Source organism: Protomyctophum parallelum (assembly GCF_964188405.1).
Source record: "Protomyctophum parallelum genome assembly, chromosome: 5".
In the NCBI taxonomy this organism is placed as follows: domain Eukaryota; kingdom Metazoa; phylum Chordata; class Actinopteri; order Myctophiformes; family Myctophidae; genus Protomyctophum; species Protomyctophum parallelum.
Genome location: NC_139702.1, coordinates 22,747,211 through 22,768,749, shown reverse-complemented (window position 1 = coordinate 22,768,749; position 21,539 = coordinate 22,747,211). Strand labels below are relative to the sequence as shown.

Below are 21,539 nucleotides of genomic sequence, written 5' to 3'. Positions count from 1 at the left end.
GCAAATAATTTAAATTTGTAGTATTTTTGTTCAATATACTATACACAGGTATTGCCTGGAGACAGTTGTCTAGTCTAGTGACTAGTCTGACTACCACAGTTCACACTATTGCTTATTGCAGCTGGCCATCTAGTGGTTAAATATGAAATACAGAACAGAAAACACTGATGAATTCAAACCCTTTATTAATAGGATCAGCATGACAAATTATTTTCCAACCATTAAAATCAATACTTTACATCTGATTTGTTTCAATACATTATCATTCAAGAAAAATATCACAAAAAGCTAAAACGTCAACTACTTGGATGGGATGATGATAGTCATACATTTCATACAGAAACAGAAATCAACAGAACAAAAAACTACAAAGAAAAGTGAAATGCATTCTGTTAGTCACATTAATCGAGGACATCTTCCTCAGGCACATAAATCAAGTTTATAGTTCACAGTACTAGGACTTTAAATTACAACTCACTTAATTGTTACAAACAATTTGTGGAAAAAAAGTGGAAAATATGCAAATAAAGAGAAAAGTATAATTACACAGTATTGGTGTTTATAGAAATGTGCTATAAGTGTTGTCTCGTGTGACTATTCTGTTATAATTAAGCCCCACATAGCAGGGAGGGTTTTCCATGCAAACTGTACACGAGTGGATATATTAAGCCCTTGATTTGAAAGGCCTTACCACCACATACCAGAAATCCTAAACCGGTTCACAGATGTTTATTTTTGTATAAACACATTTGACATCTCACTTCATCTTCCATCATTATCTGTAACATTCAAAAAGCGGTCTGTGTTTCACCCAGGTAGGTTATACTCAAATGCTAGAAATACAGTACATTGTACTTGAATCTTTCATTGATCATCCATTCCTGCTCCTACTGACAAGCACAATACACGAAGAGGAGAAATCACATCCTCCAACTCAATTTCTTATAAAATATAGGCAAATGCCCCTAAGGACTTATATTGCATCTGCATAAAAATAAAATAAAATCCCATCTGCATAAAAATAAATCCCATCACATTAAATTGAGCTGATATTGAAGAGAGGGAGGAAAGGCAGAGATAACATGGGTCCCCATCAGGTTGAAATGTAGTTAGGACACAGACACTGCCAATCAAAGCTGGTCTTATTGGGAAGCACATTGATGCAATGATTGCCTCATTGTACTTAATACTTTTCAGGGTTTTAAGGATGATGAAATCCCCAGTCTTCTCTACCCACAGACTGGTTTAAAAATGCAATCAACTGGAAAGGGAACTTGAGAGAGCAGCATTGGAGAGGTCAAGAGGACTACTACCACCTGCATAACTGATTACATAGTTTCCAAATCTCAATTCTCAAAATAATTGACAATAAGCGGGGCTGAATGTCCATGCAAAGTTAGACTCAAATAATGGCACATCTTCTTTGTTGGGCTATATAGCAGACATGAACGTTTTAGATACTGACAATGTTTCTTCATACAAAAGATGGGTCATTTTTACCCAAAGGGTGGCTACATGTAAGTTGCATACTAACATGTAGCCACGAAATTTGTAAAAAATATGACCAGGAATGTTGCGATGAACTTAAACAAACTAAACAAACTAAAACGATGCGTTGCGATGAACTAAAACTTTGTGTTTCATGCCACTTTAACTGTTACCATGTGTGAGAATAGATCAGCTTGTATAGTGCATTTCTTATATCAATTCTTGAAACCCCAAAAATACATTTTCTTTCCAGTTCCTACCAAAGCTTATATCTCAGGAAGTTATCCACATTCATTTGTGCCTTTCAAATTTACACTTCCCAACATAATGCCCATATACCGATTCCGAAAGAGGCTTTAAGACACCATGTTCTTCACACAGCTATAAAAAAATGATGTGAATAGGAGAGACCTGAAAGCAGACCAAATAAACGAAGAGATTCCTGTACATTTTCTATACTTTCTATACAAAAATACAGTACACACTGTTTTGGTTCTCAGACGTTGTCAGAGAATAGGCATTTGTCTGACAAAGGTCTGCAAACCAAAAACGGGTATATTGTCTCTAATAAAAGTATTTTCTCTCTTTTAGTTTGTTTTATGAAAGAGGCATAAGGAAAGGAAGCTGATCCTCTGTAAGTGCTATGGGGTATCTTCCATTTGGAGAGGCAAGTGACAGGGAAATGGAAGACCGAATAGCCCCTTCTGATTGGTAAGCAGCAGCTGATGGCCGGTGGCAGCCATCCTAGGGTTCCCACACTGGATTAGTATTATTGTTAGCAATGACCTTGGCCCTGTTACAGTCAGAGGTCAAAGGTCAACTCACAATTTGGACTGCAGAGGCTTCAGGTACTTGTGGAAGGACTCGTGAACCTGGAGAGGGGAAAAAAGTGGGGGAGAAAGTGTTAAATCAGATGCTTGGTTAAACAAGATGCTTGGCTAAGTCAGAAATTAGGACAGAACATTGGCGTTTCAGAATCATGGAGAGCGCTGTAGATTTAGAGAGAATAGCTTTGTCGGCCAGTAAAAAAAGGAAGTGAATGGCTGCGGGCGTGCCGAAAACATGTCCAGGAGCTCTGAGCAAGGCGTTAGCAACGGCCGCTGTCAAAATAATTGATTTCAGTGATCCCGTTTTATGTCATTAAAAAGGACCTACGTATACACGTCCGAGGCACATCCCGGTTTTAATTGAGTTTGTGTATAGATAATAAAGGCGCTAGAGTGCCAAGCAGATGAAAGCAGAAAAGCCATGATTCTGAATCCATTCTAAGGATTAGTTTGGCCTAAATTCGGCCACTTGCCCAAATGTGCCCAAATGTGATGACCTCATCAGATTTGTGATGACCTCATCACATTTGTGATGACGGCTATGGCCGTTTTTAGTGTTTTTCGTGCGAAACTTAAGCTTGGAATGGATTCAGAATCATGAAAACCCGCTAGTATGACACGTCACATGCTACTTAAAGCATCATGAAATTTGGAACATTTTGCCGTATATAGGTTGTTAATAAAAGGACGGAGATTTATTGATATCAAAACCGATCGCATCACTCCACAGGCTGGGAGTGTCTGTTGGGCAACATTCAATGTCATTTGTCATTGATGTCATCGAAAATGTTCCCCCCCATTTTAGCCGATCAGATCAAAAATCTGAAAACGTGAATAACTCTTTATCTAAATCATTCCGTCCAATTCTAAGCAAAGATTATGTTTTAGACTGCCCATCACGGTCATGTTTCTGTGTCACAACCTCGTGGCCGTTGTTTGCATTCGTTTCCGACATTCTGTTTGTGGTTCAATCACTGTGTTTTGTTGTGGCTTTCCTGCTGTCCAGTTAGCTCATAACATTAGCAGCTGTTTGCTACTAACCTTTCGACTATTCTACAAGTTAACATCACACCCTCCCCATCTCTATTCTTATTAAATGATGTATCCCAGTTGCCATTAAATAACACCCGTATTCGTGTCTTCTTTGCTGGCGTAACGGCCGCAAAGAAGATGGTTGCTTCGCACTGGAAACCGCCTCATACATTGTCATTTCGCCAATGGGCTTTGACCTTTCTGGATATCATTTATCTAGAGATGTCTACAGCAAGATTGCATGGTGCAAAAGAGGAAAACGTTGAGATTTGGTCTGGTATTGCAGATTTGGTTGGGGGCATGGTTTGATCATTATTGTTATTATCATTATTTGTTTTTTGTTTTCATTGCACAGTGGTTGAAGTGATGACATTTTGTGGCATCTTTGGTCTCGGGGGGGGAGGGGTGGGTGGGATTGTTTGTTTTTGTTTTTGTGTTCTTTGCTTTTGCTGTTGTGTGTTGTTTTATGTGTGTTTTGTTTGCTTTAAGTCTTTCATGTTGTTAACGTGTCTTGTGATTTTTGTCTTAAAATAAAAAACATTTGATAACAAAAAAAACATTAGCAGCTGTTGTCAGTTGACCGTAGTTTCGAGCTACGGAGGCGTTGCATGCAGTGTGGGTGCAGACAGTATGTGACCCAGGTAGAACTGACCTCTGTGCGGTTGAGGGGAGAGTTACGGGCCCACTCGAACATGTGCTCATAGACATTTCCATCATATCTTCCCAGGGATGAGTTAAGAAGCTCGTCGCGGTAGTCAAAGGCATCTACGAGCGCCACAGCATTGGGCCTCAACTGTGACAGTAGCTCCTTTAGACGAAGTGAGACCTGCAGCATCTGTGGCACACTCAGAAGATCAGCCTAGGGGGTAGGAAAAAAAGAAAGATGTAGAGAAAGAGCTGAAAACTATAAGCATTGCTGGGGCACCGATTTGGTTAACTATGGCAGCCAATAGGGTTTTTCAGCATGTTGTCTCCTAATTGATGTAATAATTCAGCCTTAAGTAGATGATATCTAGCTAGCAACATCAATAATATTATTGAAGTGATGCAATTAAACACAAAAGTAGTGTCCGTAACCGTTATATAACCAGGATAGGTACAAACTAGCATCACAATTTGGACTGCATAGGCTTCAGGTACTTGTGTTTCACAAGTGACACAAACCACAGCAAATGTGCCAATTTTAGTCTTGCTATACGTCATTATTTAGATTTAGATCGATACAATTGACTTACTAATTCGTTTTTTTTTAAACTTTTCTACTGAAAGTCAAACCAAAATTAAATCTAAAACCCTGAATACAAAAAGAGAATTCTTGAATTTTGCTATAGTGCAGAATATCTCATATGACTTGCAGGAAAACTCCACAATGTTGTACAAATGAATGTGATGATCATGAATATATAGTATCTCTCACACAAAGCCCCCATTTTCCAAGCTGGGATACAACAGGGGCAGTCTGGTACACAGCTGGACCACTTATTACTTTTACACAAGTGGTTGTGCCGTTATGAAGATGATAGCATTTACAGTATGGGGAAAATGTAGATAAATAAGTGTCTTGCAGAGTCAAACAATTGTACAGTATCTTCGCCCCAATCCTTGATGTAGCAAAATCTGGCTAAAACGGAGCCACATTTTAGAAACATCCAGTACTCTAAAAGGTTCCGTTTCAAGTATCCCACCTTGACACAAGTGATTCAATCAGAGATTTTATATGGAGAACGTCTACACAGTTTTGTACAATACCAGCATACACTTTGATGTAGAGTACACTAAATACTCAACTCAACGTGTATGTATTGGTATTGTATTGGCTTGGCTGACCGTTTTCCTTACCAGTAGGAAGTCTCCAGAGTTCTGTACAATGCCCTGGAGGGCATAGAGCAGAGCCAGGTTTGACAGCACTGAGTGTATCGCCGTGTCTCCGATCTCTGTCAGCTTGGCTGAAAAAATCTTCACCACCACAAAGTGACAATGGGCCTAGTAAGGAGGAAGAGAAATAAGATAAGGCAGTCCCGAATCGCCCCCAGACGAAAGCACTTGATTCACAGGGATCTCAGTGTACTACATAAAAACATAATACTGTACGTTTAGTTATCCTCCTCAGTTTCGTGCACAACAATTTTTAACTATTTTTTTGCAAAAACATAGGTGCAGAGAGAATTTAATTTAGACCGAATTTATTGTCTAAGGATATCTCAAGCCAAACATTGCGCACATACCGCAAACACACATGTGTGTGCCGTGTGCGCACACGCACACAGTACTTACATCTGATGCTCTGACCAGGTCAATGGCACTGTTGTTCCAGGCATCCGCCTGGCTCTTCCTGTGATGCAGCTCCTGTTGGATGCTCTTGGCTGCCAGTTCCACCAGCCTACACACACACGAGTAGGACATTGAATGAACATAAAAAGAAATGTCAGTTAGCAGCACATTCAGGGATACACATTGGCTGACAGGAGATCAGAATAGCAAGAATCAGAGTAGCCTAGAACTTGCTGTCTTACTTGGCAGCGCGTAGTTTGTAGATCTCCACCAAGCTGGTGAGGTCATTGATATCGACCACAGTGGGTCTGGCTGAGACAGGCTGGGGCTGGACCATATGCAGCTCTGCATCATTGAGGTAGGACACGATGCCACTCAGCTGATGGCCAGCCCTCGCCTGCTTGTAACTTTTCAGCAGGTACCTGTGTGTACAAAGAAACACAGTGGTAAAAGGCACAAAGAGAGACAGGGAAAGAAAGAAATCTATACTTTCATGCACACTGTGTCAAAAAGTGACATATTTTCAGCTGAAAAACATATCAACATGATTTTCAGTTGAATATATGATCCTGTCGTTAAGTAGGTTCCCAGTTCGATTCCGGGCTCACCCAGAGTTAGTGTCGAAGTGTCCTTGTCCTTGAGCAAGACGCTGAACCCCTAATTGCTCCCTATGAGCAACTTGGTGCCTTGCATGGTTTCCTCCGCCATCAGTGAATGGGTGAATGTAATGCACAATCTATGTAAAGCACCTTGGATAAAGGTGCTATATAAATGCACCATTTACCATACTCTCATAAAGTGTGTATGGCCATGGCCTGTGGTTGTGTCTGTATGCTTGCTTACTCATTGAAAGACACAAGACCTTTTGATTTTGTATTATTTTCTTTTTTTTAATTTTTACATAATCAAATGGGGAACTTCGATCGTATTTAATGTGAACTGTGTTCTACTGTGAAGACATGTGATAAGTCACATTGTCCCAAGTGCTCCTCACAATATAATTATAGGATTCAAGTTAAATGTTGTCACACTAAGGTATGCATGAACATACGTGGGACACACCTACCTGGCAGTCTGCAGCATCATGACTGTGTTCTCCCCCTCGTAGGTGCAGGTGGGGGTGAAGTTGACGTAGATGTCAGGCAGGGCGCTGGCGCAAGAGTAGCCGTGGCCCCCGCAAGACATACGGCACACCTCGATTCCTGCGTTGGCCGCCCATGTGGTGAAGGCCTTCAGTCCCGCAGACAGGGCATGGAGCTGAACAAGAGATGGCAAGAGGTTAAATGTGTCCGTGGCTACTGTGAGAAAACTTGTGCCACAGAAGCAGGACATGACAAAGTGTGTGCAATCAGGAGGTTTGCACAATTACATATGTACAAATAACAAGCGATTAGTCATCTGGTTTGTGAAGTGCAGGTGCATGTACGATTGTACGTGATTGTATCGGTAGTACCTCCGGAAGTTCACTGAAGTCTCCCTGGCTGATGTCTCCAGTGATACGGTGGTAGGTCTGGGTCATGTACTGGCCGACAAAATGGAAGGCATAGGCCATGGCCAGCAGAGGGAACAGTTTGTACTGCTGCGTTTGGTATTCCAAGATCTGGGGCTCTGGCTCTCTACAGAACAAGAAAGGTCAGGTCTGATTATTCCAATAAAACCAAAAACAAACACTAATTTACTAAATTGACACAGGCAGATTTGTGGGTACCAGACTTCTGCACTTGCTCATCTTCATGTGAACATGAAATGTGCCGGTGATGATTCAAATTGTCATTTTCTATGCAGTGAGTTTGAAGGAGAAAACCATTTGAAATTACTGTTCTTCATCTTTTAAAATTGCAATCTCCATAATCCGTGTAATTGTTTATTCACTAAAGGATTACCTCTTGTAAACAAGAGTAAGTAAAATAAAAAAAATGAAAAAGCTACAAAGTGAAAATGGAAAACAAATTTCGTCCCAGGGTAGCCTTGGAAGGTCACAGCTTTCCATTTTGTAATCCAGTCAGCGTATTAACTTCAATGTTTGGGTGGAAATATGGCAACAAAACATCCTGAAGCATTTCAAAATATCAACAGTGTCCGTTTAATTTCTGTCATAAAATGCAATCATCTGACATCAAACATTATCTAGTTAGTTCCAAACTCATCCATCTAGTTAGATCCAAAGCTATAGTTAGTTACAAACTCAGCAATCTTAAGATTGATTGTGTTACGTTCTTTACGGTACATGCTGCAGTGGGGTGCAGACGCTGGGGATGCGCCATGACGCTCACCTCCCACCGGATGTTTGATGGAATACATGGCAGTGAATGGAGCCGGCTGAACCAACTCATTAACAAACATCATTTGCCAGACAGGAAACGAGATTGAATGGTGTATGTGTTGTCAGATCGGTTGTTGATGTTTCACTAGCTGATGAGAAGTACAAGCCGTACAAACCATTACTGAGACCACTAGGCTCTGTGCAATAAGCGTTGTTCTGACCAGAAATGCCGCCTGGGAGGGGGATTTGGAGTCTAAAGCGACTGAAAGCGTGTGTGCACGTGCGATCCAGTCTTATGGCTAACAACAGATAGCCATCCGAAGCTAATGTGAGTAGCCTTTCCACTAGATCGGATCAAAACCTTTTATACAACTGAATTAACGTAGCCTATGTATTTTGGCGGTGTCACTTCCCGACAATTAACGTAGGCTACGTTTCCTGGCGGGCTAAGGGTTAATCATTCTGCTGAAGAGGACAGTGACAGAATGTTTACTGCGCTCTTCACTTCCATTAAAATAAGACAATCTGAGGTGAAGGATCTGATCAGAAACAAGCAGAAACATGAAGTGAGTCAGGCTGATGAACTAAGGAAGTGTGTAGAACAAGAGTTTACTGAACTGAGGAGAAGACATGCTCCGTTGGAGCAGCTCACACACTCAGAAGATGACATTCAATTTCTACAGTTACACCACCCTCTCAAGGATCAGTGTATCTACACACCCAGTCAGCAGCATTGTCCATCCTCTGCGCTACTTCAACTACGTGACTAAAGTTGTAATACAGGTGAAGGACAAAATGAAGGAATGGACAAACATTTCAGAGACAGTGAATATAGTGGATGTTATACTGTCAACACCACCAGAGCCCAAGACTAGAGCTGAGTTCTTACGATGTTCATGTATAACAAGTAAGACGCGCAAACGCGGGAAGCGAACGCAGCTCGTGTGTGTGTGTGGTTGTTTGTGTGTGTGTGTGTGTGTGTGTGTGTGTGTGTGTGTGTGTGTTCTACAGCTGCGCCCTGTGTGTGTGTGTGTGTGTGTGTGTGTGTGCTACAGCTGCGCCCTCTGGTGGCGGGCGGGTGGTGTCACAGCGGGACAGACAGACAGACAGACACACAGACAGACATGATCTGCAGGGTCTCATAGTGCTGAGTCACTGCATTCGCAATCACACTGAATCCAAACACCGCAAAGAGAACCGAAAAGTAACACTGACGGACAAACAACAATCATATCCTCATCACCCAGAGAGGTTCACTGAAAGGTGTCAGGTTCTGAGTAAAGAAGGCCTGAGTGGAGGCTGTTATTACTGGGAGTGGAGTCGAGTGGAAACATTGTTCATATAGCACTCTCACATAAAGATATAGGCAGAACAGGGTTCTTTAAGGAAAGTCTTTATGGTGTTCCAAAGAAGGTTATGTTATCAGACAGAAATATTGACACTAGAATAGCAGGGCCTGAATCCTCCAGAGTAGGAGTGTACAGTGCAGGTATTGTCCTTCTACAGCAGCTCTGCTTTTTTTTTTCTTTTACATTTTTATCCCACGATTTTGTAACCCATTTTTCACCCCTGTGTCAATTATCTAATGTGATCCTGGGCTCTACACACCCTCCGCCAATCTAGTCCCCATATGGGGGACATGGGGAGAGCAACGGACTTGAACTCATGCTTCCTTCATGCCTGAGTGTCCAAGTTGCTCCTTTACACCGGACAGGGGGGGGGGGGGGGGGGGGGGGGGGGAGTAGCACGTGGAAGGAACACGTTATTCCAACCAGTTCCTTTCCCCTCCATCAGGCGCCCCGGCTGGCCAGGAGTTTAGAGACCAGGATTACTGCATGTTTTTTGTGAGGGTACCTACCCTGGGGGACACGGGGAGAACATGCAAACTCCACACAGAAAGGCCCTTTCGCCAACCCCGCCTCGGGTATGGGCACTGATGAGTGATGACTCGGAGGAGGAAACATGCAGCCAGCACCCACAGCGTCCCGAGCGGGAATCGAACCCAGGACCATGTCAGGACCATGACTCTCCTCCACAGAGTCCAGACCACATTCACCCAGACCCTCTATCCTGGAATTTGGCTTGCATCATATTCTGGAGGTTCTGCCTAGTTTTGTGACTTCAAGTAGCTCACCACATTTTGGGTTTTTCTCCAATGACTTCATAAAGTAATGTTTGTTCAGTCTATCTCAGTTTATTATTTGTAGATTGAAAAAGTATGAAATTGTGAAATAACTACATTCCCAACTATTGTTTTTGCACTATTAAAGAAATGAACAGAATTGATGGAACAACTCGCTTGATAAAGAAATATGACAAATAAAATTGTATAAAGTAATTTCAAGATGTCTGATTGGGTTCCAATAACTTGAAAAAATGTATTATACACTTTGTACCTGATTAACTCACATAATTTATGGTATTAATTCTGAAAATGACGAATAGTTGAAGCTTGAAGCTAATAGTTGAAGCTAATTCCCTAGAAAAAGCAAGGAGAAGTGACTAAGATTTAAAAGAACAGGCTAAAAGTGGAGATAATGTGAGAAAGGAGTCTTTCCCCCTCAGTTTGATATTATGGCCCCACAAAAAACGATGCACTGCCGCTGCAGAAGCCTCGATGCTCAGACCGCAGTGTCCCAGCTGATCTTTCCACATTCTGCTCTCGCTTTTCTCTCAATGTGTTTTTTTGACACCACTGTCTTTTGAGATTCTGAGGTCTAAGGTCTCAACATCAAGTGAAATACTGCACACACAATAACCAGTAGTAGGTTCAACATTGGGCATGGATATAACTACAGTATATGCACTGTTAGTTATATCACAATCACTCTGCTTCGAAAGACCTCAATTATGAAGCAGAACCAGACCATACTGATACTATAATTGCATCAGTATGGTCATTTATTTGCTCCTTGTAATGTTAGAGGCCTGGCCACTGTTGGCTTCGTTTCGTCACAGTGTTGTGTACTGTATGTTTTGCTTGCAAACTCTTTGTGTAGACAAATAAACTGTATTCAACTGGCACAAGGGTTAGTAGATAATGTGCTATGTGGGTCCTGTATAATTGTGTGTGTGTGTGTGTGTGTGTGTGTGTGTGTGTGTGTGTGTGTGTGTGTGTAATTGCTCACCCAGGGCGGATCTCAGACTGATGTCGGACTGAACTGTAGCGGATGGCGATGGTGCATGATTTGGAGAGGGCACGGGAGGACTCGCCTACGATCAGGGAGCGGATAAAGACCATGGTGCCATAGGTCAGCTTGGCACTGGGAGGCTTTTCATAGCTGCCATCTGGTGCCACCTTGTGGACGAAAAAACAACAACAACAACAAAACTAACAGTTAATCAGACTAAAAGTCAATGCTTTCTGAACTGTTGCTCCAACCAAGAGGAGTTCTTAACTTCTTTCAAACGGGGGGACCTAACCCTAAAATCTGTAGGGGTTCCCCAATTTATTTTCCTCAAGGGCCATATTTTGACTAGGGTACCAAGCTGGGGGCCGAGTCGGCACGCGCAAGGTCGAGGTCTTGCCCTGAAAATTAATTTTCAGGGCAAGACCCCATTTGAAAAGGACCCCCAGTTTGACATGCAGAGGCTACTGACCATTTATATCTGGGACCCCCAGATATATATATATTTATATCTGGGGGTCCCAGATATAAATATATATATATCTTTTTTGGTTGAAATTCTTCCAGGGGCCACAAGGGGGCGCTCTGCGGGCCGCAGATGGCCCACGGGCTGCCTATTGGGGAACCCTGTACTAGAACCTTAATAGTGTTAAGTTCACACACACACACACACACACACACACACACACACACACACACACACACACACACACACACACACACACACACACACACACACACACACACACACACACACACACACACACACACACACACACACACACACACACACACACACACACACACACACACACACACACCACACACCAGTGTGAATCCAGTGTACAGTATATGATTAGTGTGCTCGTTTTATAGAATATTTCAATAGATGTGCATCGTAGTTCAACTTTTATCAAATTAATCAAATACATTACAACTAATATATAACCGGGCATGAAAATTCCAACTGCGTCGGTTGGAAAAAAGCAAAGATAATTGCCGTCTTGCACCAGGTGGAAGATGGAGGCCATATAATAGACTTCTACAAAAAAGAACAATCATCCTTTAGTGTGTGGCAGTGTCTGACCCGTCCCTCTGTATTGCATAGTTTTCGGAATGTTTCTGGGCATCAAGCTTTGGGCACTGTGATTCACTATTGGTGTCATTGAGCTGGGGAGGTGGCAACTTTTAAAGTTGTATTTATTTACTGCAAATCATAATTGATATAACGTTAACAGGTTTTAGTAAAACCATGTCCTTATGTTATTAGTCAGTCAGTGGCAGAAGTTTACCTTTGCGTATTTCATGAGCATGTTATCACGTGGAATTCGCACATTCTCCAGTTTCAGATAGCCATTATCAACCTCAGCAAAGCCAAACTTTGGGCCGATGTCGCCAATCACAATTCCTGAGACGAGAGTCAAAAGGACATAGACAGGCAGAGAGATGGAGAAACAAAATAAATATCAATTCATATTAATAAATAATAAATATAAAGGAGGAGGCGTGTCTGAAGATTGTCCTGTACGGGCTATCCGGACGTAAAAAAAAAGAAATCCGCTTGATCAAGTGAAGTATTAATGACTGTGGTAACTGAGCTTAACATGACTATAAGGTCAGGGAACATTTTCTCAATTAATTCATAAAAAAGTATGTTTGTATTACAGTATACCAACCAACCAATCACATAACAAGCATGAACACACAAAGATAGAGAAATAGAGCAGGAGTTACCCGGCAGTGGTTCGTGGGTGTTCATACTGCGGAGTGGTACAATGAAAGCATGTAGACCACGGTGATTGCCTTGAGTGTAAAGCTGGGCCAGGACTATGGCATGGTTGGATGTCTTTCCAACTGGAGAGAAACGGAGAGAATGATAATTAATTTAAAACCTGACCACTCAGGCACAATTCATCGTCATCACTGACGGACGGATACCTATGATGATGATGATGAAGATGATGATGATGATAATAATAATAATTTGCAGGGGAAAAAAGAAAAAGCTATAAAATATATAATACAAAAAAATATTTTTAAATGTAGCTGTAGTGTTTGAAAAATATTGAATCATTTTCTGGGGGGTCCCTGGCACAGATGGGGGAGTCTGTGGACAAATGTATATCCTTTTGGGGGTCCTTGGCAAGTTGGCACACAAAGGTTTGAGAACTACTGATTTAGAAGGCATTTGTTCAATCAACCGCAGCTCATAATGGGTTAAGAAACATTGCAGAATGCAGGTACTTACGACCCCCAGGCCACCATTTGATGGAGGTAACAGTGGGGCTGTTCAAGACAAACTCCTGTGTGGCAGGGTCATACGTGGCAGTGGTCTCCAACCCTCTGAGATGTGTACCTAATACAAACAAGGCCCACAAAATACACACATTCAAGCGCACGCACGCACATACAACGCCAGACAATATAGAAGGCTAAGTTATAACATTGTTATGGAGGAACACAATTCTGTATTGAGATCAAATCACAAGGTCATAGGAATATACGGTTAGTAAATACTATATTATACTATTCTATGCATACTACAAAGGAATTTGTAACTGTTGAATGGAGAGTTGTGATTTTGTATTCATTTCAAAATGTCAAAATGATGGACAATTCTCTAGTAATTTATTTTCTCAATATATTTTTGAATTCATGTAAAACACAAATTGGACAGACAATAGTAAAATAAATTATGCTAAGCACTAACCCTTTGTAGGAATTTGACAGATTTCTATAAACATCTTATGAATGTTAAATTACACAATGTAATATTTGATTTGAGTCAATATTTCTCATTTGCACTCAAACTAAAATTAGGCCAAAAAGGCAAAAAAAAAAGAAGCTATGTTTTCTGTACAAAACCAACATAAACTGTACCATAGTGTGTATATAATAACACTTTCTTCACACACCCCAACTCCACAATTCCTTTTATTTTACCACAGGGCTGAAGGGGGGCACGAGTTCTAGATTTCCCTCTATTCTGACAGCACCCACTGATACAGCAGCTTGTGACTGCAACTTGTTCCTGTTCGCAGATGACTCAGCACTGCTGGTCTCGGACAGGAACAAACTGCAGGTTGAAAAGACCCTCAGCTCTGAACTCGGTAGAATCTGCACCTGGCTCGCTGATAACAAACTATCCTTACACCTGGGAAAAACTGAATCCATTCTCTTCGGATCAAATAGTAATCTCAGCAAGGCAGATGGCTTCTTGGTTAGAGTGGGTGACAATGTTATCACACGAAAAGATCAAATTACCTACCTAGGTTCCATCCTGGAGGCCAATCTTTCCGGTGATAAAATGGCCACCAACGTAATCAAAAAAGTCAATCAAAGAACAAGATTCCTTTACAGGATCTCCTCACTGGTCAGCAAAAACACCTTGAAGACCTTAACAGGAGCCCTCGTACAAGGTTTCTTTGACTATGCATCCACCTCTTGGTACCACAGCACCTCAAAGGCCCTTAAAACAAGGCTCCAGACCTCCCAAAACAAACTGGTCAGGCTCCTACTTGGCCTCACCCCCCGAACCCACCTCACCCCTGCCCACTTTGACAGGCTGGGATGGCTTAGGGTCAACGACAGAGTACAGCATCTTGCAATGGGTCTGGTCCACAAGATTCGTTACACCACCAAGATACCCATGTACCTGTCTAAATACTTCCTTAATGTAAACGAAGTCCACACCCACAACACCAGAGGGAGTGCAACAAACCATGTACAACCCAGATTCGGCACAAACAAGGGACTAAATTATTTTAGCTCCTATGCCACCAAAATGTGGAACGCCCTACCAACAGTCATTAAGACATGTGAATCCCTTGACTCCTTCAAAACCGCTCTCAAAGGGCACCTACGGATGGCTGCAATTCGAAACTGGCCTCTGTAAGATCTGAATCCCCCCCACCCCACCCCCCCCCCCCCCCCTTTTCCCCTCAGTGTATATGTATCTTTTCCCTTTTTGCTTCCTATATGATGAATTCCTGTTCTGTTCTTTAGCTACATAGAAATGTCTATTTGTATGTCTCTAAATGTTTTGATGAATTGAACAATGTGGACCCTGTTGTAAACAAGTGTAATGTTTAATTGGGTCGTCCACTCACAGTTAACAGTCTTTGTATTGAGTTTGTGCTTGAAATGTACTGTAAATTCTGCAAACTGTTAATAAATATTTCAATCAATCAATCAATCAATCAATCAATTCAATCAATCAAAAACAGCAACCAGAGGCAGATTCGGACACAATAAGAACTGTACTATGCAGACTTTAATAAATATGAATCTATACTAGGATTCCTCATAAACCACCAGAATAGTCTTATAAGCAGATTTGTTTTCAGACTAACAGAAAGGCAGTTTCACGAATCATGCACCTTTTCTGAGAATTTGTAATAGAAATTTATTAACTTCCGTGAAGAAAATAAAATCATGATTTTAGAGTTGTATACACCAGGGTATGGCTCTTCAACAAGGGGTCCAGGACCACTAAGATGTCCTTGGAGTAACTACGGGGCGGTCGCCAAATTGTGTGAGACGATTTAAATTTCCCCAAACAGGGAAAAGAGAAGTAAACAAAACGAACCAAAAACATTACAACATAGTGCTGTACTGTCAAAGGAATCTATGAAGCCATCAAAGCATCAGCATCACTTGGAGGCAGCCCATAAGTACTACTTACTAAACAATGTGGAATACTGCAACGCTCTCAAATATCTCAACCATCAACAGACCGTTGATGAGACAGTCGGCTAAATATGGTCAGCTAGCTTTGAAAAAGGCTTTCCGGCCCCGCGAGTTGCATGAGAGGCTTTCTGAAATACATTTACGCAGCACAGTTTTATACGATAGTGGGGGCTCCATCTCTCTCCCCCTCTCTCTCGTAAGGGGTCCTTGGACTGGAGGTATCATATACTGTACAATACATGTGTAACAAGCTTGAAAGAGGTATTCATTAGTTATTCATTAAGAGGGTAAATTGATTATGGGGTCAACTAATGACAGCCTCGTGAAAACAAACAAATATCTCATCACACGTAAAGGCCAAGCAGAATGACCCATTTCTGGTCCAAACCAACAATTTCAGAGATGCAGTCTGTCTTAGGTCTGTTGATTTTACCATGGCCCATCTCAGTCTGTGCGTAGGTGCCGATGATTTCCAGATTCCAGGCAGACATGAAGAAATGGTCCATCTGTTCTGGGGTGGCCTGGTTAAGCAGTGTGGGCAGGAACATCCCCAAATGGAGATCCAGGGGAGATGGTCTATCACGTTGCAAACAACTAAACCAAGGAATCATGGGGCAATGGCAAAAAGAGGAGGAAATAAGAATAAAAAATATCGGAGGTAATAAGACATAAGGGATGGATTTTTCATGGAGACCCACATAAGAAAAAGGGAGCACAATGGAGAAGATGAATGAATCCCAAATTAATTATGTAGAAATGTGAAATTGGAAATAATTTGGAACAAATTAAGGGGAGAGAAGGGGGAAGAAAGAATGACAGAGCAAACAAAACCTGTGAGCATATTGTGCAAATTGAATTAAAAAGTGCCTATTTGAAACACAAAATATTTGCATTCGATCATTCATAAACTTGATCACAAATGATTTATGAAAATTAACTAAATATGTTCATTCATAAATAACTATGAAATAAATGACTGAAAAGCATCAGCTACCCTGGACCAGCCATTTACTCCAAAACAACATTGGAGCTTTGAATGTTATAATATAAAATCCATCAGACAGCTGGTTGCGGGAATTCCAGGTATCTTGATCCAACAGTAGCCCAGAATTTACATACAAATACAGAAACCCCCATTGTCAGATCATAGGCATCCAAACAACATCTCAAGGACACAGGCCAAAAAAATTGATATGCGTGTACTGTGCGCATGAGTCAAAAGCATGAAACAAAAGCAAACAAAGCTTGCTTGGTCGGCAGTGTAAAAAACCTTGTTTCAATTGATGTATTCTAGTTATCCAGGCAACCGAGAGCCTCACCAATTTGGTCATCAGCACACATTGATGACTTAACTGGAATGAATGCTGTGGTTATCGAGCTAATAATTTTTCTAATGCCACTAATAACCAAATTAATTGTATAGGACCAACTATCAAGATGCATACAAGCTTCATGATTTATTAGTTACGAACAAACAGGAGTTTTGATGGAAAATAAAAATGTATACAGTGTTATAATGATCTACTGTGCTACTGCAAATCACTAAAGCAACAATATTAGCAATTCAACTGAACAACTCGCATTAATCTACACGTGTAATTAAGAAACAAAGCAACCGTTGTGAATTTCATTTAAATAATTGATCTGTCAAATTCCTACAAGAAATGTGTTGTCTGTACCAGGTCATAATTTCTTCAGTCCTACTTTTCTCTGCTTGAAAATGGTGCATCATTTTGGCGAAGCTTGGCATTTTATTGTGTTGTGTTGCAGGACAACAAAGCAGTGATTAACGCTGTAAAGGCTAAATACAGAACTGACCATGTCCAAGCTCAGTTTGGGCATAGGTGCCCAGTGCCTGGAAAGACTCGGCCAGAGGGACCCATTTCTTGAACTGTTGGGGGTCACACTGACTATACAGCGTTGGAAGAAACATGACGAAGTGAAGACCCAGTGCCTCCTGATGGTGGCCCCTAAACACACTGGGCGAAGGAAACATGAGATACTGAACTTAGGACTCCGTCTTTGATTTGTTGTTTGGAATATATTTATGTATATTCTTATATGAACATGGCAGTGTCAACATTTAACCACATGAATCTGGCATCCCTAGTGGGCATGTCATAATATATTATAGGCAAGCATTCTGCAAAGAATAAGCAAACCTAGGCTGAAACTAGGCGAATACAGCAGATGTACAAGCTCACACAGATTTGCCATTTTTCCTTTTTGACATACAACAAAGTATGGGTACTAGGGTTAAGTGGTTAAGGTTGAATCTCTCCTCGTCGTTGTTGCTGGAGCACAGACTTCACTTTTCTTTGACAGTAGTCGTTTCTATTTGATAATTTGAGTACATGGTGCTTCAACTGTCCTTTAATGCTGCACAATTTACTGATGAATCTTATAAGTATGTGATTATGTGCTCATTCATTATGACTGGGAACTGATGTAGCTACATAAGATGAAGCCAGTAAAAATGACCAGCGTAATAAGCTATAACACTTTATAACACTCCATTCACTACTGTTGTTGTATAGAGTGTTACAGAAATATTAATTAAGTACAGTCAGAGTGAATTGAGTTGTCACATTTTGAGCAGTTACATGTAAGAAAGAGATATATTGTTGTAATAATTACATCATTTACTAAGCATGCAGTCGTTAACAGAACGAAGAAATCACCTGAATCACCTCTGACCCATTTGTAATCTCATGATCTTTGCTCTACAGACGGAAAAACAAGCCGCTGTAAAATAAACTTACACAATATGGCAGGGTGCCAAGCACATTAATGATGAAGAGCCTCAACACAAGCCTAGCTTCATTTATGAACAAACACTGATAACTCAGTATTATTAACATGATTCACTTTCCCCAAAGACTGACTGATGACTCTCACTCTGACCCAAGTGGTGAAGGCTTCTTATGTTCTCATTATTTAGCACTGCAGTAATTAAACTATAGTTAATCAACAGAGTAACTCCCACAGCAGTACATGGAAAATGACTAGGCGCTTTGTCCAGGAGGAACAGGTTGGGCTGGGCAATCTTTTAGCTCAGAAGTGAAAGGTTGCCAACCACCGGAGCGGTTAGCCTACAACAGTGTCCTGATGAGCAATGTCAAAGCTAGTATAAGCCTAAAAGGGATTTTCTTTTTAGTTTTGTGTCAATTATTATTGATGGTGTGAATGGGTGAATTTAATGCACACTGTAAAGCGCATTTGAGAAGGGTGCTAGATAAATGCTATGCAAAATGCAAACTTTTTGGATTTATTATAATAACGAAAGAACAAATAATCAATGACAAAATGGGAGATTATATTAATGACATGATATAAAGGAAGGTTTTCCCTCTGGAAGGCATGCTGATTGCTGAACAATGCTGCTGATGTTGCAACTTTGCTGCTCCCCATTTTCGATATTTAAAAATATGTTGCTTATTTCGGCTGTATGTTTAATCCCTGATGAATTTTGAAATGTACCTCTTGTAGAAGTAGATCTCTTCGGGATCTGCGATGCCATACTCCCTGAGCTTTATGATCATCTGAGAACTCCTTTTAACCGCCCTGTCATAGCGTTCGCTCCGGGACAGGAAGTTTGGGTCCTCCTGCTGGAAATCTGGGTCGTTGAGCACCAGGGACTCTATAGGGAGTAGTCAATTCAAAATGCATAGGAGAATAACTTTAGTGACTAGTAGCCAATACTTTTTAATTTGCATAATGTATTACATACAGCTCATACATTTCATCTGTCATTATTGCATAACACATGAGTCTGTGATTGTTTTAACTTGTCTGCCTGTATAATCTTGTTGTGTTTGATATTATACTTAACAAAATAAACGTAACTAGTTATGGTTATCCTAAAACTTCACCCCAGAATACATGCATGCGCCCATTGCGATAGCCTCGAGTGGCTCAGGGTATGGCTCAGTCATTCTCAGATTTCATGATTGTTTACATAAAAAATGTATCCCACGATTTAACGGACTGACCTCATGCTTCCTTACATACATTAGAAGTCCAAGCCGCTTCTTTTCACCTGACAGGGGGGATTTTCCCCGGTTAGACATAGCGCATGGAAAGAACACGTTATTCCAACCACTTCCGTTCCCCTCTATCTGGCCAGGTGGAGGCAGTATAAAGACCAGGATTACTGCATGTTTTTTGTGAGGGTACGTACTAGCACCTACCCTGGCTACTGTGGCTAGGGGACATGGGGAGAGCATGCAAACTCCACACAGAAAAGCCCTTTTGCCAACCACACCTAGGGTATGGCCACTGATGACGCAGAGGAGATAACACGTCCACAGCGGGTATCGAAGGCAGGACCTTCTAGCTGTGAGTCACTAAGTGACGTTCATAATCATTGTACCTGCTAATTTTGGTAGCTGTATGGGATTCTGGGAACAAACTCCTTTTTATACACTGCAGCTGTAAGGTGGAATGGGTTAACCAAAAGTCTTAAGACTATCAGCTACCCTATCACCAGGCTGCAAGTGGACCTAACTTGAACCTTATACTGTAAAGCAGGATATATCCACACACACACATTACAAGGAACCGCAATGGAAATAAGCTTTGATTTATTTTTTTTGTGTTTTATCCTTAAGAAACATGTCATATACATCGCCATCATGTTTTGATGGTGGTGGTGTATGTGCATGTATTTTCTATACATAAACAGAAAACTTAATCAATCAAACCTCTGTCAAGTGGTGAGTTAGCTAGTCACTCTTACATAATTGGACAGTGACTGCAATGAAAACAAGTGGGCTAAAAATGTATTACATTAACAAAAAGACATGACAACAAACCAAACATGTTAATAACCAAATGGGTAAAATGTGCAGCATTGGGAGGTAAAAGGAGACACTATTGTGAAGGGACGACAGGATGAGGAGAGGTGTTGTTGCTGCGTAATTGTCAAGAGTAATGGCAGTCAAAATTATTTGTATCATCAATACGCCTGTATCAACAGAATAATTCTGTCATATACTGTATATGGGGGGGGGGTGGGGGCTCATATTTGGTCTTGAAACGGGCCTCCAGATTCCTAAGGCCGCCCCTGTGTGTACATTACAGCCTGCAGGACCACAATAGAAGCCCTCATGGCTCCTTTAGCAGCAGCATTGTATAATGGTAGTTTAAGTGGTTAAATGTCTGAAAATACACATTAATATCCTATACAACACACTGATGGATGTAGACCTAGAATGCCTGTGATCATTTAATTATACTTCGTAAATTTTCATGTTGTGTGTGAAATACTGTATGTATGTAACAACAAGAGCCATTCTAGGGCTATGATGGATGATGCTGTCAAACAAGTCTAAGCCATCCATCAACTATATGAAAAGGTTTAATCTGCAACAAAATACAATTGTACACAATATATACAATGTATACAATACATTCATTACATTGTATACAATATATGTAGCAGCTGGGTCCTTACCACGACCTAGCAACAGCTTGCACTAGTTGTAGAAAGAAATGCATCAGGTCAGAACCAGTCAGTAGCCAGAGCGTTAGCGACCAGGGGCTACACAGTACACTATGGTAAATGGTCAACCCAAACTCACCGATTTCTCGCCTCCTGCGGGTCTTTTCTGGACAACCATCCACAATGTGTGTGAGTTTCTCGACATCAAACGTGGCTCTTTGCCGCTCTCTAAAAATGTCAGGATTCATTATAAACCTCAATAGACAAACATTGACTGTTGTGTGACCTCTTAGCAGCAGTTGAGTGACCCACCGGAGACGATATTTATGTCAACTTCCTTTGGTGCGTTTGTGTCGACATTTTCTGTTCCCCCATCGAGATGTGCCACCCCTAGCTCT

At 41.2% G+C, this 21,539-nt stretch overlaps 1 protein-coding gene across 4 annotated transcripts; it reads right to left on the bottom strand.

Moving 5' to 3' along the window:
- Positions 1-168: 168 nt before the first annotated feature.
- On the bottom strand, positions 169-21,448 carry acox1 (acyl-CoA oxidase 1, palmitoyl). Of its 4 annotated transcripts, none has more exons than XM_083765082.1 (14): positions 21,281-21,448; positions 19,179-19,338; positions 17,517-17,677; positions 13,258-13,365; positions 12,744-12,863; positions 12,302-12,417; positions 11,010-11,179; positions 7,072-7,234; positions 6,685-6,875; positions 5,861-6,040; positions 5,622-5,727; positions 5,187-5,330; positions 4,000-4,206; positions 169-2,360 (listed from the first exon to the last, which is right to left on the bottom strand). In XM_083765082.1, the coding sequence occupies exons 1-14, from the start codon at positions 21,387-21,389 to the stop codon at positions 2,310-2,312; spliced, it is 1,986 nt and encodes a 661-aa protein (XP_083621208.1). In that variant the 5' UTR covers positions 21,390-21,448; the 3' UTR covers positions 169-2,309. The 4 variants fall into 4 exon arrangements, with proteins under 4 accessions (XP_083621208.1, XP_083621207.1, XP_083621209.1 ...); XM_083765081.1 differs by lacking the exon at positions 17,517-17,677 and adding an exon at positions 16,132-16,292; XM_083765083.1 differs by lacking the exon at positions 21,281-21,448 and adding an exon at positions 18,380-18,421 and having other exon boundaries at positions 19,179-19,245.
- Between the last annotated feature and the right edge of the window lie 91 nt (positions 21,449-21,539).

What these genes read in the sequence shown, in the direction of transcription:
- acox1 (XM_083765082.1), bottom strand. Translation starts at nt 21,389, where the DNA reads ATGAATCCTGACATTTTTAGAGAGCGGCAAAGAGCCACGTTTGATGTC. An exon ending in CAAATGGTGGCCTGGGGGTC is followed by an intron (nt 12,864 to 13,257) that starts GTAAGTACCTGC and finishes GTTTCTCTCCAG; the next exon opens with TTGGAAAGACATCCAACCAT. An exon ending in CTCCCCTCAACCGCACAGAG is followed by an intron (nt 2,361 to 3,999) that starts GTCAGTTCTACC and finishes TCCCCTCTCCAG; the next exon opens with GTTCACGAGTCCTTCCACAA.